At 37.5% G+C, this 16,480-nt stretch overlaps 1 protein-coding gene across 5 annotated transcripts in view; it reads right to left on the bottom strand.

Annotated features, from left to right (window-relative positions):
• shi (dynamin-1 shibire) overlaps nucleotides 1–16,480 on the bottom strand; it is a 726,486-nt gene that overhangs the window by 335,670 nt on the left and 374,336 nt on the right. The window contains exon 17 of one of the 5 annotated variants that reach the window (XM_068225572.1): nucleotides 1,653–2,486. The exons of the other annotated variants lie outside the window; for them this stretch is intronic. Within the exon in view, the coding sequence (XP_068081673.1) occupies nucleotides 2,474–2,486 (13 nt within the window). The 3' untranslated portion in view covers nucleotides 1,653–2,473. Of the gene's footprint in view, nucleotides 1–1,652; nucleotides 2,487–16,480 lie in introns of those variants that run through there. 5 annotated transcript variants of the gene reach the window in all.

Raw genomic sequence — 16,480 nt, forward strand, 5'->3', positions numbered from 1 at the left:
GTTAAAATTCCCGACCCTGCCGGGAATCGAACCCGGGACCCCTGTGGCCAAAGGCCAGCACGCTAACCATTTAGCCATACTTTCCTCTATGATACTTCCCAAGTACTTGAAACTCTCTACTTTCCTAAGCTGTTCCCCTCCAAGCAATATCCCTCTCATTGGTCTGTCCTTTCTACTTGTGAACACTCACTCTTTTGGGCATTAGATTTCATTCCATATTGTTCCGCCTCATCTAACCAAGCATCTAACTGTTCCTGGATATCCTCTTCCTTTTCTCCCCAGACTAACAGGTCATCTGAAGAGATATTGAATCAAATTAGTGAGGGGCAATTTGGCTAAATTTGACCAGAAAAAGAGATAGAATGATAGGACACATCTTGAGACACCCAGGAATTATGCAGTTGTTTTTTGAGGGAAGTGTAGGTAGTAAGAACGGTAGGGGTAGACTAAGATATCAATATGACAAGCAGATTAGAGCAGACATAAGACGCAGCAGTTAAGTAGAAATGAAAAAGTTAGCACAGGATAGAGTGGCATGCAGAGCTGCATCAAACCAGTCTATGGACTGATGACTCAAACAATAACATTATTTATTTTTCACTTCCCCTAGCAACTACAATGATTTTGTTGATGTTTGGAATATTCATGAAAACATTCATCTTCATAAATGTAAATCTCAAATGTAAAAATGTCCAATTTATGACCATGTTCACTAGTTATTCAGGAGAGTAAATTGAACAGAGTTACACATGAAAACAAAAAGTGAAAACAAGTTTAATTAAAACAGTTTGGCTTCTTAAAGATAAAAAGCTATATTCAGTGCTTGTAAAATGCACTGAATATCAGGGTCTTAGCACAATATGCATGCACCATTCAGGGCTGCAGCAGCCTTTATGAAGACAAGTACTTGTGATAACTGTGAAAATATATTAAAATATGAATAATAATTTTGTGTGGCTATTTCTAGCAGAGTGCAGCCCTTGTAAGGCAGACCCTCCAATGAGGGTGGGCGGCATCTGCCATGTGCCACTGCATGTTATTGTGGTGGAGGATAGTGCTGTGTGTGGTGTGTGAGTTGCAGGGATATTGGGGACAGCACTAACACCCAGCCCCCGAGGCAATGAAATTAACCAATGAAGGTAAAATCCCCAACCCGGCCGGGAATCGAACCTGGGACCCTCTGAACCGAAGGCCAGTACAATGATCATTCAGCCAACGAGTCGGACTTAAAATAAGAATGGTGATATTCAAAATTGAAGTATGGACTCAAAAGACAATTTCAATCTAGGATATAAATATAATTAAAATATACAGTTGCTTTTATACAGTCAGTTTCCTATTCTAAATTTGAGTTATCCCCTTCTTAATCATCAACCTTAACAATAAAGTCCTTTCAATATTTTTTTTTAAAATGCTATTTGTTCGGGGTGTCGACCCATGTGACAAAGTCCTGGTTAACTGAACAACGTTCAACTGTACTGAGGATAATCCTTCTACTCAGTACGGCTGAAGCATATATATACTCGTAATGATAATACAGAAAAGAAATAACAGCTGACTGGTGAAAATGGAAAGAAAGATATAAAGGTTTAGTGCAGTCAGTCTGGCCTCAACAGATCACTGGATTTAAAGGTCACATTCACATCAACAGTTAAAGGATTGTAATAACTCTTCAATGTTCCTAATTTTTTCTTAGCTTGTTATATGCTAATTTTCAGCTGTGTTTAAACAAGATACTAGGATGGAATAACAAAAACATGGAAATGACAGCTTAGCATGTTCACAAACTTTATGAAAGCAAACCACAAAAGCATCTTTTGAACACTTTCTATAACGAATATTATACAAATAATGTTCTAATTCAGAGCTCTGGAACAAAATTTCACTCCTCAATATAACAATATCACACAAACTTTTTTCCACAGATAATACTGCAAGTGTATAAATCCCAGAAACTTAAATATAAACAAAAACTGAGTCAGTTGAGGGAAATCATTCAATTTAATGAGGATCAGCATCACAGTTATAAGAAGAAAAAACAGAGAAAGTGATATCAAAAGATATCTATTACACAGGTACATACGATCACTAAATAAACCAACTTCTTATGGCAATAGGTCCCATACCACAATTGTTATTTGACAGACATTCAGCAAAGAGAAATATCACCATGTATAATACAAAACATGGTGCTGAAAACTTGATACTTTAAACCTGAAATATTGTGACAAGAAACAAAGGAATCATGGCACTGGCAACATACAGCTTTTCAACCCAAACCCAGCATAAATGACAGCCAGGGAAAACAATAGTTAACATGCTTTTCTCAATTCTTGGTTCTTAAATTCAATATGAATAATATATACAAGCTCAAAATATCATCACAAAAAAGTTCATAATCAAGAAAGGTTAGTTATGACAAGTGTAACAGACAGTTTGTTAAAGAAGAGGATTGTGTTCATGGTTCATGCAGTTATTGCCTCCGCCTGAAAGAAAGAAACCACACTACCTATCATTCATGTCTCTGCAAACAGCAAGCTGGTAACTCACCACCCATTTCAGAGTCTGAAAATGTTCCTGTATATAAGAAACCACAAACTGCTTTCAAGTTGAAAATGCATTTTTGGTGTAAAGATTAATATGAATCAGATTTCGTGCATGAAATTTTGCCAACACGAATGACTGCTCCATTGTAAGAGCTACCTTATAGCCACAATAATAAATTCTCTCTTCAGAAAAGTTTTCTCAAATCATTACAAACATCATAGTAATCAAATACATGTAATTCTAGTACACGGATACTGGCGGCCTGTTATTTTGGTTATATTAGTAATCATTATTGTAGTTAACTGGGTTTGGGATTAGGAAGAGAGTTCCAAGACTTCTCAGTATCATCCTAGTAACAGCCCAGTATATGAGCACAAAAATCTGAGAAAATACAACCATCAAACAATGGTAAAACTTAAGCTTCTAACCATTGTACACGATAGGACTGCACATTCGTTTGATTGTCGTTTAAAACATCAATCAGCACCACAATTGTTTTTCAACACACTATGGGTTGGTCTTGGAGAACTTATACAGAGTATTCTCTTCAATGTAGGTATACATTTAGGCGAGTATAGTGGGAAAAATGCTTAAGTTACAAAAACTAATTTAAAGTGTACAATGAATGACCTGATATTATTCTAATGATCTATGAGAATTATCATGTTTCACAAGTAGAATGTTGACTCATTTTCAATATAGGTTTTCCCAAACTCTTATTCACAATCTATGGCCAAATGAATCATTTTATAAATCAGGAAGCTTTACAAATGAAAGAAAGCAGAGCTCAGTTTGTTCCTGAGGAAAACTTGCATCATGTTTCATATCATCATATTCATAAAATTATCCAAGAAAATTATTAAAATCTTCAATATAAATGCATTTAAAAAAAAAAAAAAAAATCTTTGTGAAAGCTGCAAAAGATATCAATAAGCACCCTAAAGAAATTACTATTGTTAAAGAAATTAAGTCTTTGTCATTCATAAGCTAGATCAGACTTTGCCGTTTGTATTTACCGACGTGTGGACCACGCAGAATCCATGACTTTCATTGACTAACTAGCATGTACCCGCAGTTTAGCACACATTTATTAATTCAACCGTTAGATCTTTTTAAACCATTTATTTAAAAGTGAAACAAAAAACATTCATTAACACATATCAATTTTACATAAACTGGATGAATTACTGTACATTTTTTAATCTTTAATTATACTGTTACTTTCAATGCCTACGATACCAGGTTGGTGGGTGGTACAAATAATATTATAACGATATAAAAGACCAGGTGAACTCATAATAGATCCCAGGAAATCACCGGAGAGGTGGAAGGAATATTTTGAACATCTTCTCAAAGTAAAAGGAAATCTTCCTGGTGGTGTTGCGAACAGCCAAGCTCATGGGGAGGAGGAAAATGATGTTGGTGAAATTACGCCTCAGGAAGTGGAAAGGATGGTAAATAAACTCCATTGTCATAAGGCAGCAGGAATAGATGAAATCAGACCTGTAATGGTGAAGTATAGTGGGAAGGCAGGGATGAAATGGCTTCATAGAGTAGTAAGATTAGCATGGAGTGTTGGTAAGGTACCTTCAGATTGGACAAAAGCAGTAACTGCACCTATCTATAAGCAAGGAAACAGGAACGATTGCAAAAACTATCGAGGTATCTCATTGATTAGTATACCAGGCAAAGTATTCACTGGCATCTTGGAAGGGAGGGTGCGATTAGTAGTTGAGAGGAAGCTGGATGAAAACCAGTGTGGTTTCAGACCACAGAGGGGCTGTCAGGATCAGATTTTCAGTATGCACCAGATAATTGAAAAATGCTATGAGAGAAATAAGCAGTTGTGTTTTATGTTTCATAGATCTAGAGAAAGCATATGACAGGGTACCGAGGGAAAAGATGTTTGCCATACTGGAGGACTATGGAATTAAAAGTGGATTATTAAAATCAATCAAAGGCATTTATGTTGACAATTGGGCTTCAGTGAGAATTGATGGTAGAATGAGATCTTTGTTCAGGGTACTTACAGGGGTTAGACAAGGCTGTAATCTTTCACCTCTATTGTTCGTAGTTTACATGGATCATCTGCTTAAAGGTATAAAATGGCAGGGAGGGATTCAGTTAGGTGGAAATTTCGTAAGCAGTCTGGCTTATGCTGACGACTTGGTCTTAATGGCAGATTGTGCCGAAAGCCTGCAGTCAAAATATCTTGGAACTTGAAGAAAGGTGCAATGAGTATGGTATGAAAATTAGCCTTTCGAAGACTAAATTGATGTCAGTAGGTAAGAAATTCAACAGAACTGAATGTCAGATATGTGATACAAAGCTAGAACAGGTCGATAATTTCAAGTATTTAGGTTGTGTGTTCTCCCAGGATGGTAATATAGTAAGTGAGATTGAATCAAGGTGTAGTAAAGCTAATGCAGTGAGCTCGCAGCTGCGATCAAGAGTATTCTGGAAGAAGGAAGTCAGCTCGCAGGCTAAACTATCTTTACATCGGTCTGTTTTCTGACCAACTTTGCTTTACAGGAGTGAAAGCTGGGTGGACTCGGGATATCTCATTCATAAGTTAGAAGTAACAGACATTAGAGTACAGAGAATGATTGCTGGTACTAACAGGTGGGAACAATGGCAAGAGGGTACTCTGAATTAGGAGATAAAGGCTAATTTAGGAATGAACTTGATGGATGAAGCTGTACGCATAAACCGGCTTCGGTGGTGGGGTCATGTGAGGCGAATGGAGGAGGATAGGTTGCAGCACTAGTTGCAAATAGAAGATTGTGGCAACGTTTAGTAAATTCACAGAGGCTTGCAGACTGAACAATGAAAGGCATAACAGTCTATAATGTATGTATGTATGTATGTATGTATGTATGTATGTATGTATGTATGTATGCATGCATGTATGTATGTATATAAAAGACCATATTATTTAAAACCTGATTTTTCCTTATAGAGCTTCTGGATGAACTGTATTTAATGTCCCTCCAACTGGAGCTACTATGTATAGTGTGTTTGCTTTTCTAACTCTTAAACAACCCATGTACACTTGACCATGGGAGAAGCATGGTTTATGAAGAATCCTACAACTTTCAGCAATTGTCCTTGTGCCTTGTTGATGCACATAGCGAAAGTGAAACAAATGAGGAACTGCAGACGTCTAAATTGAAACTGTATATCCAAACGATGATCTGAATCTGAGGAATGAATACTACTTTGCCTGCAGCATGTCCAGTCATGATTGTAGCTTGAATAATAATCGGCATCAGTTTCTTGAGTGAGAAATGTGTTTCATTGCAGAGGGAAGGAGGATTCATATTGCTGAGAATGATAATCGGTGCCACAATCATCCGCTCCAAGATGTTCAAGTCTACTCCAGGTAACGCAAAGTTGTTCAAAAGCTCTGTCGTGTAGATGGCAGCCTTATGTGTATTACATGTCATGTCGATAGACTTTTAAATTTGTAGAACACCAGGTAATTCTTGTAAGAGTTGCTTCTTGATGATGTTGATAGTTTCATTTCTTGGAGCAAGAACTGCTCAACACAGCCATGCATGATCGGTGAAATGCTGTGCCCACCTATGAAAAAAATTTCAGATCTCTGCATGCTGTAGATTTGGCTGGGTAATGCACTCATAGACACGAACACTTCCAGATATCACAGACTGAACAAAAATGGCTTCATATTCCTTGGACTTTAAGTGGCACCTTGATTGATAAATATGTATTACTATTCCTTCTTTATTATTATCCAAACTATGTACTATATATTTCCCCTGAATAAAATATAATATTGAGTTAGTTGATAGAAAATACAGCTCACATTTCATTGCTGGTACAGTGACATCCTCTTATTAAGTGAATGAAATGAATATCAGGTAGAAATAACTAAATAAATAAATAATTTAAACAATTAAAAGTAATATAAATAATTAATGAAAGCATGTCTTACCCTCTATAAATATTCATCTACGAATTCGCCTACTTCAAAAACGCCAGATCTCTACATGCCATAGATTTGGCTAGGCATCGCTTATACACACAGTCAAACACTTCCAGATATTTACATACTGAACATGGCTCCTTGTGTCGGGGACCAAAAATGGCTCTTCGATTTGTATTACCTGTTTTATGTATGTTGCCTAGCGACACTGAATCCATACATTTAATTCTGGTGACAGCACGTTGGATTGCCATATCCCAAACACACATTTTTTGATGGCTTTTCATTCATAACTCACCAGTGGAAGTGAAAATTAGAAATCTGGCTTTGAGGTGCATTTGGACCCTCTTCCATCTACCTATGTTAAAAATTTCAGATCTGTGCATGCCGTACATTTGGCTCAGTATCGTGCACACACAGACACTTCCTTTTATTATTATAGATTTTACTCACGGTTCCAATGACCAATCCAGTATAAGAATACCAGGAACTTCACCAATCAACAGCTGTCTATTATCACAATATTATAATTTTCATTTTATTTTGTATTACCACACCTAGAAGTACTTTTTCTTTTTTATAAAAATTCATCCAAACGTCATACTCGAACATCTTCGTAGCTTCTTTGTTCTAATATCATGCTTCACTTTTCTTCAGTAATACATTTCCATAGTTCTGTTATTTTGGTGAAGTTGAAAGCCAACATATTTGTAGAATTGGCCCAAAGACTTCACATGCAAAAATAAAACTGCACATTTCTGTGCTGAAAATTGTATTCACTGTATAGGTTATGAACACCTAAGCATTTGATTAGTTTTATATTTATGCACTTATCATTATGTACTTATTGAGTTTCATAGTTCTTAGCGTAACAGTCAAAATAAATACAACTTAAGCTCCACATTCCCTCTAGATTAATTCTGGTGCTCTTGTTATATTACTACAGATAAGACATGACACTAAAACTTCCATGTGTATGAGAGTACCTAAATAGTATAAGAAATGGACCATAAATACAGAATCATCCTAATATGACAGATGATGTATACAATTAAACAATAATAGAATCCACTTTCTTTCTCCTACTAATGTTTGGTTTTTCTTTTGATTAAATGAAAAGGAGTAGACACGTTCCAAATGAGATTTCAAGGGCACTTAGAGCTGTCAGTTCCTGGATGCAGTTGGTGGAAGTCGCACAGGGCTTAATTCTTTACAGAACAAAGTCGCTATCATGAATGAGTTTAGGATAAAAAAAACTGAGATAGTAGCAGTGTGGCAAGTATCTTTACACCTTTGGTAATGGCTTTACGTCACACCGACACAGATAGGTCTTATGGCGATAATAGGATAGGAAAGGCTCAGGAGTTGGAAGGAAGCGGCCATGGCCTTAATTAAGGTACAGCCCCAGCCAGCATTTGCCTGGTGTGAAAATGGGAAACCATGGAAAACCATCTTCAGAGCTGCCGACAGTGGAATTCGAACCCACTATCTCCCGGATGCAAGTTCACAGTCACGCGCCTCTAACCACATGGCCAACTCGCCCGGTTTTACACCTTTGAACAGGAGAATTTCACTACTGTCCTCAAGAGCATCGGAATTTTGTAAGAGATCAAAAACAGGGAAAAATTAATTCTGAATTTACACCCTAATATACAAATTTAAGTACAAGAAGTCGCAGCATAACATACCTGGTTCGACAACTCATAGCTGACATCTTACAATCTTCACTGCTACTGTTAGCAGGTACAGTTCATCTCCAATATGTATTCAAAATTCTAGTCACTGTATCGTTTAGGAAATCCATGTTACAAAAATTTACATATTTCTGTTATCTTACAAGGGGAGGTCACGATGTCCGCATCACTGATTTTGTTCGAACTTTGTAGGTTGGTAGTACTAAACCATAAAAATACACTGGCAAGGTAATAGCGCACAACTCTCAAAAATTACTGAAAAAACCTATTTTGAAAATGTCGAGAAGAATTACGAGAGGTTTAGCATGCCAGGTACTATTAAGCGAGAGACAGTGGTGTGGTGGTCGAGTGGTTACAGTTCTCCACTTCAGTTATGAAGATGGCAAGTTTGAGTCACGCTCCTCAAAGTTTTTTTCTGACATTTCCTGATTCCCTTTTTCCTCGTGTTGCGAGTGAGAGCAGCAGTTAGTCACTGACCGCGTCGTGCCGTGTAATGGTTGTGTGCGATGTAACCAGACGTTCTCATAGTAAGTTTGATTGGCAGTGTTTTTTAATGTGAAGCTACGCAAAGTGCAAACGAGTTCCCGGGAGGGAAAACAACAAATAAACAGTTGAAAAGGGCCATGGCTTACATCGAGCACCTTCTTTGTATAAATCACTTACTGGATCCCGGCAAATCTGTAGAGAATACAGAAGAAGCCGAATTATTGGGAAATAAATTTTTTAATTTATTTTGACAGTAATAGAAGAAAAATTTGTAACAGATGAAAAAAGGGGGGGAAAGGGGGGGGGGGGGGAAGGCTGGTAGCAGCGTGACTCGAACTCACCATCTTCATATGAAAAAAGGGGGTAAAAGGAGGGGAGGTGGGTAAAAAGCCGGTAGCAGCGTGCCTCGAACTCACCATCTTCATAACTGAAATGGAGAACCTTAACCCCTCAACCACCTTGCCGCAGTCTCTCGCTTGATGGTACCTGACATGCTAATCCTCTCATAACCTTTTTCGGCATTTTCAAAATCGCTTTTCTCGAAAATGTTTGAGAGTTGCGCGCTACTTCTTTGCTAGTGTATTTTTGTGATGTAGTACTACCAACCGATGAAGTCTGAACAAAATTGGTGATGCGGACATCGTGACCTCCCCTTGTTAGTTTCAAGAACTGATGGTCAGAGGTTACTAAAAATAGACAGGGATTCAGGCTCTACTTTCTCCATGGCAAGAAAACTATATGCACTATATAGGCCTACCAAAAAAAAAAAATTCACATCAGGAATTAGTGTGATATTATAGCTGAATATCCAGCTTCTCAACTTTAGTAGTAGTAGTAATAATAATAGTAATATTGGTTTTTACATCCCACTCACTACTTTTGTGGTTTTCGTATCTGAGCCACTCAGCCCGGCTCTCAACTTTAGTGCTTATTCTGTTGATTATAGGAAGTCTTCTCAGCCACCTAAAAAAGCATAAAGCTGACAATTAGCATCACTTGAGGAAGAACTGAATACTTAATGTATCCAGAAGCATCTTTCAGCTTTGACATTTCAGCCCATGCTATTATTTCACAGTCTGAAATTTCTTCATTTAATGGATCTGCTTGGTAGGGAGCAAATTCCACTACCAGATTGCCTCTGTCAGTGTTATATTTTGAAACAGTTCAAAAAACAGTGAAGGCAAAAAAAGTCGTTGCTCTCAATGAAATACCCACTTCTTTTGCATGTTTCACCACGGAGTCATAAAAAGGGAATTTGTCCAAAATGTTCCATGCTGTAGTGAAGAAATTTCTCACCAATTTGAAGAACTGTCTCATGTCATCTCCAAATAAAACTGCCAGCCTCACTTTCTCGCTTCATACACTTTCTTGTTGTAACTCCAGTTTAAAAATCGTAGTCATCTTTCTGACATCTCCTGCTATTGGACTTCATATCGATAATACATTTCAAACTTACTTCTGAACTGCTCTCCAATCTATTCGGCTTATACAAACCTCACCATTAAATCCTCAACAGTCCATTCATGTATCTGGTCACTTTATGAATGGAGGGAGCTTGTACTTGCAACATGATGAAGTACTTCGTGTTCTTTAGAAATAAGTAAAGTTTAGTAGCATAATTTTCCACTGCTGCTTTCACTGCAAGAAATTTGTTACTGCTGGTTTCTTCCAGCTTGAAACAACAATTTCAATGGCTCCCACTGTTTTAATACCGTGTTTAATGAATTGGTGAGAAACAACCATTTTGTGTTGACATGCTTCAAGATTTTGTGGCTCTTGAGTTCACTTCCTGATATGTTCAACTGTTTCTTTTTTTTCCTCTCTCTTCTTTTAGGGCTTTCTTCAAGAAAGAAATATATGTATACTAACAATGTCTCCACCTCTGCACTTCCAATGTTTTAGTAGCCTTCTGGGCAGCTAAGTGAAGTAGGTGACAGATAAGCCTCATAAAACCATTGAAAGATTCTGCTGTTTCAAATATGCTCACACTCCATCATGGGCGCCCATACCCAGGAGCAAGGTGGGGATCCCCCCCCCTGCCCCCCTAGCTCTCAGGGAAAGGAAAACTAATATAGTCAGCTGTTTTTTTTCTCAAGAAAATGGTTTTAAAATCAGTATTATGTAGAAGTGGTAGGGGATACCGTGTGTGGTATTCTACTGTGGAATACAAGTCGACATTCATCTTCCAAAATACTGAAAAAATTCTACATACCCCCAGGTCTAGCCCCCCCCCCCACAAACTATCCTATGAGCGCCCATGCACTCCATTAAATTTACTTACCATTGTATTTGCATTGTTGCAATTAAATGATAAACAGTTTTCCCATTTCAGCATCTTGACCTTAATTTCTCTATCCATCACCTGAAATATTCCTTCCCAGTGTTCTCACACTCCACCAAAAGGTAGTAGAGTAACAATCTGTTCCTTTCTCTCATAAAAAAAGAAGTAAACACCATGGATATAATTTGCAGCCATTGTTATCATTACTATCTTTGGCAGACAATGAGTAAGGTGGATTTTGAAGACTTGGCCATTTCGGATATTGTTGACTCAGGCATACTTCTAACTATTGCAGTTGTCCTGGTTCTGCCACTTCCATACTTTTCAGCAATTTTGGAATTCTGAAACATGGCCTTGAATAATGGTCTAGCATGGTCTGCTGCAGAACGTTATGTTCAACCAAAAACATGTGAAATAACATTCAGCCCATACAACAAACACCATTACCATCACTTTCCATCATAAAAAATGATGAGAGCATCTTGCATCACCTTTCTATAAGCCCGTACACTTCATGTTTTTTAAAATTTTACATGGCGTTGGCAGTCATCGTGTCCATGTTTAACTGAAAAATCACACTTGCATGTTTCACAAAAAATATGATTTCGTGAAAGTTTAGATGGTCCTAGGCATGGAAACTCTTCCGTATACCGGTACTGCTTATGGCAATGTTGATTTTCCGCAAATCATTTTTGTCCATCTCGACTCTTCATTGCTTTCACACTTAAACATCTTATTTTATTTAACACAGAAAAAGGCCTGTACTACGCAACATCAGCACTACTTAGTGGAGCAGCTCATCTCCTTACTCCCAAGTCTTCCCAGCCCAAAGTTTAGAACATTTCTATAACACTACTATTTTTTTATAGAAAATCGTCCAAAAAACATGAGGTAAAAATAACTTACACAACACAGAATACAAATCAAAATTTATTTTTTAATCATAACTCAGTCAATTCAACTAATAATAAATATTCAAGCACAGGTATATATACAGTAGACTCAGATGCTCAGTATGTAATTTTTCTTCTGTTGGCCAAACAGGCCGCTGTTTCTCAACTAGATATGCAGAACATTATAATGCCCAAAAACATAATAATTTCTCTGCGATGAGTAACCACATGAAGGAAATAAGTCACAAATTTACTACAAATAGATCGGGATTTACAAATCTGAAAAAGAATTGAAAAAATAAGCTCATGACGTAGTAGAAAAACTTATATATCTTCCTAGATCAACAATTTAACAAAGACAAAAACTTAAATGATGTAATAGATAACAAAAGTCCTCTTTACGAACAGATTCCAATTCTATTACAACAACTATTCCTTCAGAATAGTAATTTTTATAAAATATTTAGCACTAAATCAGTAAACACTTCCACCAATCTAACACACACACACACACACACACACACACACACACACCACCCTCTTCCCCTTCTCTCGCAACTCCTCCTCATGCGCAACGAATAAGCCCTTAGCCAAGCCTTCTCAAGCTCAACCCCCTCCACCAAGATTTCACAAATTCAACACGCAAAGTAAGAGCTTGGCGAATGCCAGTTGCCCTAAAGCTCTCAACATAAGTTAACATCTCAGCAGTCGAAGGGAATTTCATCACCCACTTGGCTACCCACCGATTGACAACTTTTACTACAACAACGTTCCCTTTCGACTAGTACGCTCACTTCAACACGTCTAACAACAAAGAGCCACACCTATCACAAACTCTTCCCACAAATACTACAACAAAGAAAATGGCCTAATGATGTCTACACAAACTTCAATATAGCCTTTGACACCAGCATTCTAACTCAAGAGTCCTGCAACCAGACCCACCGCACAGCACTTCAAACCCACGGGCTCCGGCAGCCCAGCCTGTGCAGTGCCTTTCTCTTCTGACGCGGCAGCGTACTGGCCCACAGCACTTGGCTCATACAGCCCACCGCAGTCCACCGCACTGGGTGGGCTCAGTAGAATAACCTTGAGTACTTCTCCACAATAACGTGTGCGCCGTGCACAACGAGATGTTCACGTCACACTACTATTCGGATCATTCACTCTACGAATTCCCGTACGCTAATAGCATACTTTAAAGTAGGCTAATCGCATTTGGAAATTAAACGGTAGAGATTTCTCTTGCACTGTAATAATAATAATAATAATAATAATAATAATAATAATAATAATAATAATAATAATAATTGAAAACAAACAGAAACTTTGTTATAAACTAATATTCGTTTGCAATTGATATCAAGTTAACTGAAAATGAATCTAAATAACACTAAGCATATTCACAGGACTTCATTCACGTTTACCTCAAAATAAAATACAAACAGAAATGACGTGCAATATGCCAACAACAAAAACAAATCTGAACATAGCTTTTACATAGTGTGCATAGTTTATTGATCATTGTTAATGGTGGTGGAATGGAATTACTGTGAATGAAAAGAAGAGCATCAGCAATTGTCTGGACCGAGCTCGATAGCTGCAGTCGCTTAAGTGCGGCCAGTACCCAGTATTCGGGAGATAGTAGATTCGAACCCCACTGTCGGCAGCCCTGAAAATGGTTTTCCGTGGTTTTCCATTTTCACACCAGGCAAATGCTGGGGCTGTACCTTAATTAAGGCCACAGCCGCTTCCTTCCCACTCCTAGCTCTTTCCTGTCCCATCATCGCCATAAGACCTATCTGTGTCAGTGCAACGTAAAACAACTAGCAAAAAAAAAAAAAAAAAAAAAAAAAAAAAGTCTGCTTGTAGAAGAGAATGAAGCCCGCTGAACTGAAATTTCTCTCTGAAGCTGAACTTGATGCTTGCATACATATTACTTTCTTAGCAATCTGGTGAAATTTTGAATAGTTTTTTCCATTTGTTCTCCGATAGGATGCTTTATCTATTTTCTCCCATTCCACAATTTTGCTCTAAATATCTTTCCAGCTTATCTGTTGGAATAGGAGCATCATGAACGTCAGTCCATGAAGAGAACTTCATTACTTAGACAGGTTGTGGCATAGTCGTGGAGTCTGATGACACACAAACATTAGAATGCTCATCATTCAAGCACACCTCGTTCATTGTAAGTTTTTTATCTAATCATAAAAAGACAAAATCAGTCCGAATCCTTTAATCTACAGTATACTAATATAATAAAGAGAGAGCGCGAATTATGTTAGTTTGTGTATATCTGGAGGGTAATCTCAGAAACTACTGGACCGATTCTAAAAATCCTTTTACTAATGTAAATATACATTATCCCTGAGAGACATGGACTGTATTTTATTTTCAAAACGATTCGAGGTGGGTGCGACAGGGGATATATAAAAATAATAGGCTAATATAGGTGAAATATCGAATTTGTCGTGCATGGACGAGACTAAGCTCATTTTTAGCCCCTTGACCCAAAGAACAAATCTTGGGAAGCCCTACGAGACCAAAAACCATGTTTTAAGGCCCTTAAACCGACCGTTATGGAGATATTGGCACCACACTAACCCTGCTCTCAGAATCGGATAATGAAATGAACTGCTGTAACCATGGCAATGCCAGCTCCAAGATTCTACAGCAGCGAGATTATGCGTGTACGTTTGGGCATAGCTGCCACCAAAATTTGTACACATAATCCCTGAGCAAATCTACAATATATCTCAAAAACTTAACATGTTACAGACGTGAAGTGGTATTTATAATCTCTTTTAAAAATAAAGAGAGATGTATTATTTTGTTTTCGGAAAGGACACTTAAGGGGGGGGGGGGGGAGAGGAATGAAATGTGGGTTGGCGTGAATTCTTAAGATGAGCATATCTACAGTATATCTCAAACATTTAACATGTTACAGATGTGAAAATTGATATTTTTAATATTTTAAAAATAATAAACAGGTATTATTTTGTTTTTTGAAAAACCACTATACATGGCGGGGGGTGTAAAAGGGACTGAAAAGGGGGTTGAATTAATTTTATTAGGGTACTGATATCTCAAAAACTGAAGTTGTTACAGACGTAAAAATTGGTATTTAGAGTCTACTTTAAGAAGAAAGAAATACGTTCTCTTTTGGTTTTGGAAAATCCACTTAACGTGGGGTGAAAGGAATGAAATATTAGTTGAATTATTTGTATGAGGATACTTATATCTAAAAAACCTAAAGATGTTGCAGATGTGAAAGTGGGTATTTGAAATCACATTTAAAAATAAAACCCACTCATTTTTGGGGGTTAAATTAACTTCAGAAGGGGGGGGGGGGGGGGGGGGGGCGTTGAAATAGGTGTTAAATTCTTTTCATAAGGATGCAAATATCTCAAGAACTGAAGATGTTACAGTCGTGATAATTGGTATTTAGCACCTCCTTTATCAATAAAGATGTATTCTTTGTTTTAGGAAAAACCACTTAAGGGACAGAAAAGAACTGTAAAAGCAGGTGAATTTTTAAAATGAGTACCGGTATATCTACAGTGTATGTCAAAAACTTTACATATTACAGACATGGAATTTGGTACTTGAATGTCCTTTAAAAATAAATAAACATGTCACTCTTTTTTGTTTTCGGAAAATCTATGTAGGTGGGGGGTAGAGGAAGGGCTGAAAAAGGGGTTGAATTCTTTTTATGTGGATACTTATATCACAAAACCTGAAAATGTTACAGATGTGGAAATATGTATTTGTAATCTCCTTTAAATATAAAGAAACTTTTTTTTTACTTGAGAGAAGACGTTCTCACGTGTACAGTTCTATGTCGCATGGTCATCTCAGCCCCAAAAGGCAATACCACACACTTGGTTTACAAAGAGTTTCTGGGGTAAATGAAACTCAATTTTTCAGTGAGGTTTTATACTTTAGGGATTTTCAGATAATGCCTTAGTACAGTAGCGAGGAATGATTACTTTTATCAAATTACGAAATCCACGTGAGTAACTGCTAGTGTGTACATAAAGTTCACTGCAGATCGTACAGCACACAAAATTAACGTCTTTCCCATCACCATCAACTGCAGGCTTGAATACCAACCAAATACGACTTAAGTTTAGGATCCGGTTCAGAAGTCTTGTATTATGTAGTTTTTAGTTCATTTGTTAATTTTTTTTTTTACTTCACGTTTTTTTGCCACGGTTACCTTTCTTTTGGAACTACAGTCCACATTTGCTTCCGATAACAGGATAGACGGAGAAGTCAAACTGAAAACCACAGCAAATTTGATCGGCTCCACTCGACCGTAATGCAACGCACTCCGCTGACACGCAGTACACTGTACACACTGAAGCACTCACACCATAGAACTACCACAGCGCTGACCTGGGCTCACCGCATACGAATGACAGAGCGGTGGCCCAGACCGGCCCATGCGATGACGTCACGGGCTTCATATGTTCGAGCCTTTCAAAGCCCATTGCAGCCTACTGCCGAAGCAGCTCATGGGCTGGGCCTCTCTGCAGGACTCTGTTCTAACTAATATTATCTATAAAAATAAAAAATAAAAAGCATGCCATATGAAAATTCTTCAAAATTTATAAGCATTTAAATGAAAATC

This window comes from Anabrus simplex, chromosome 1 (genome assembly GCF_040414725.1).
Source record: "Anabrus simplex isolate iqAnaSimp1 chromosome 1, ASM4041472v1, whole genome shotgun sequence".
NCBI classification, from domain to species: domain Eukaryota; kingdom Metazoa; phylum Arthropoda; class Insecta; order Orthoptera; family Tettigoniidae; genus Anabrus; species Anabrus simplex.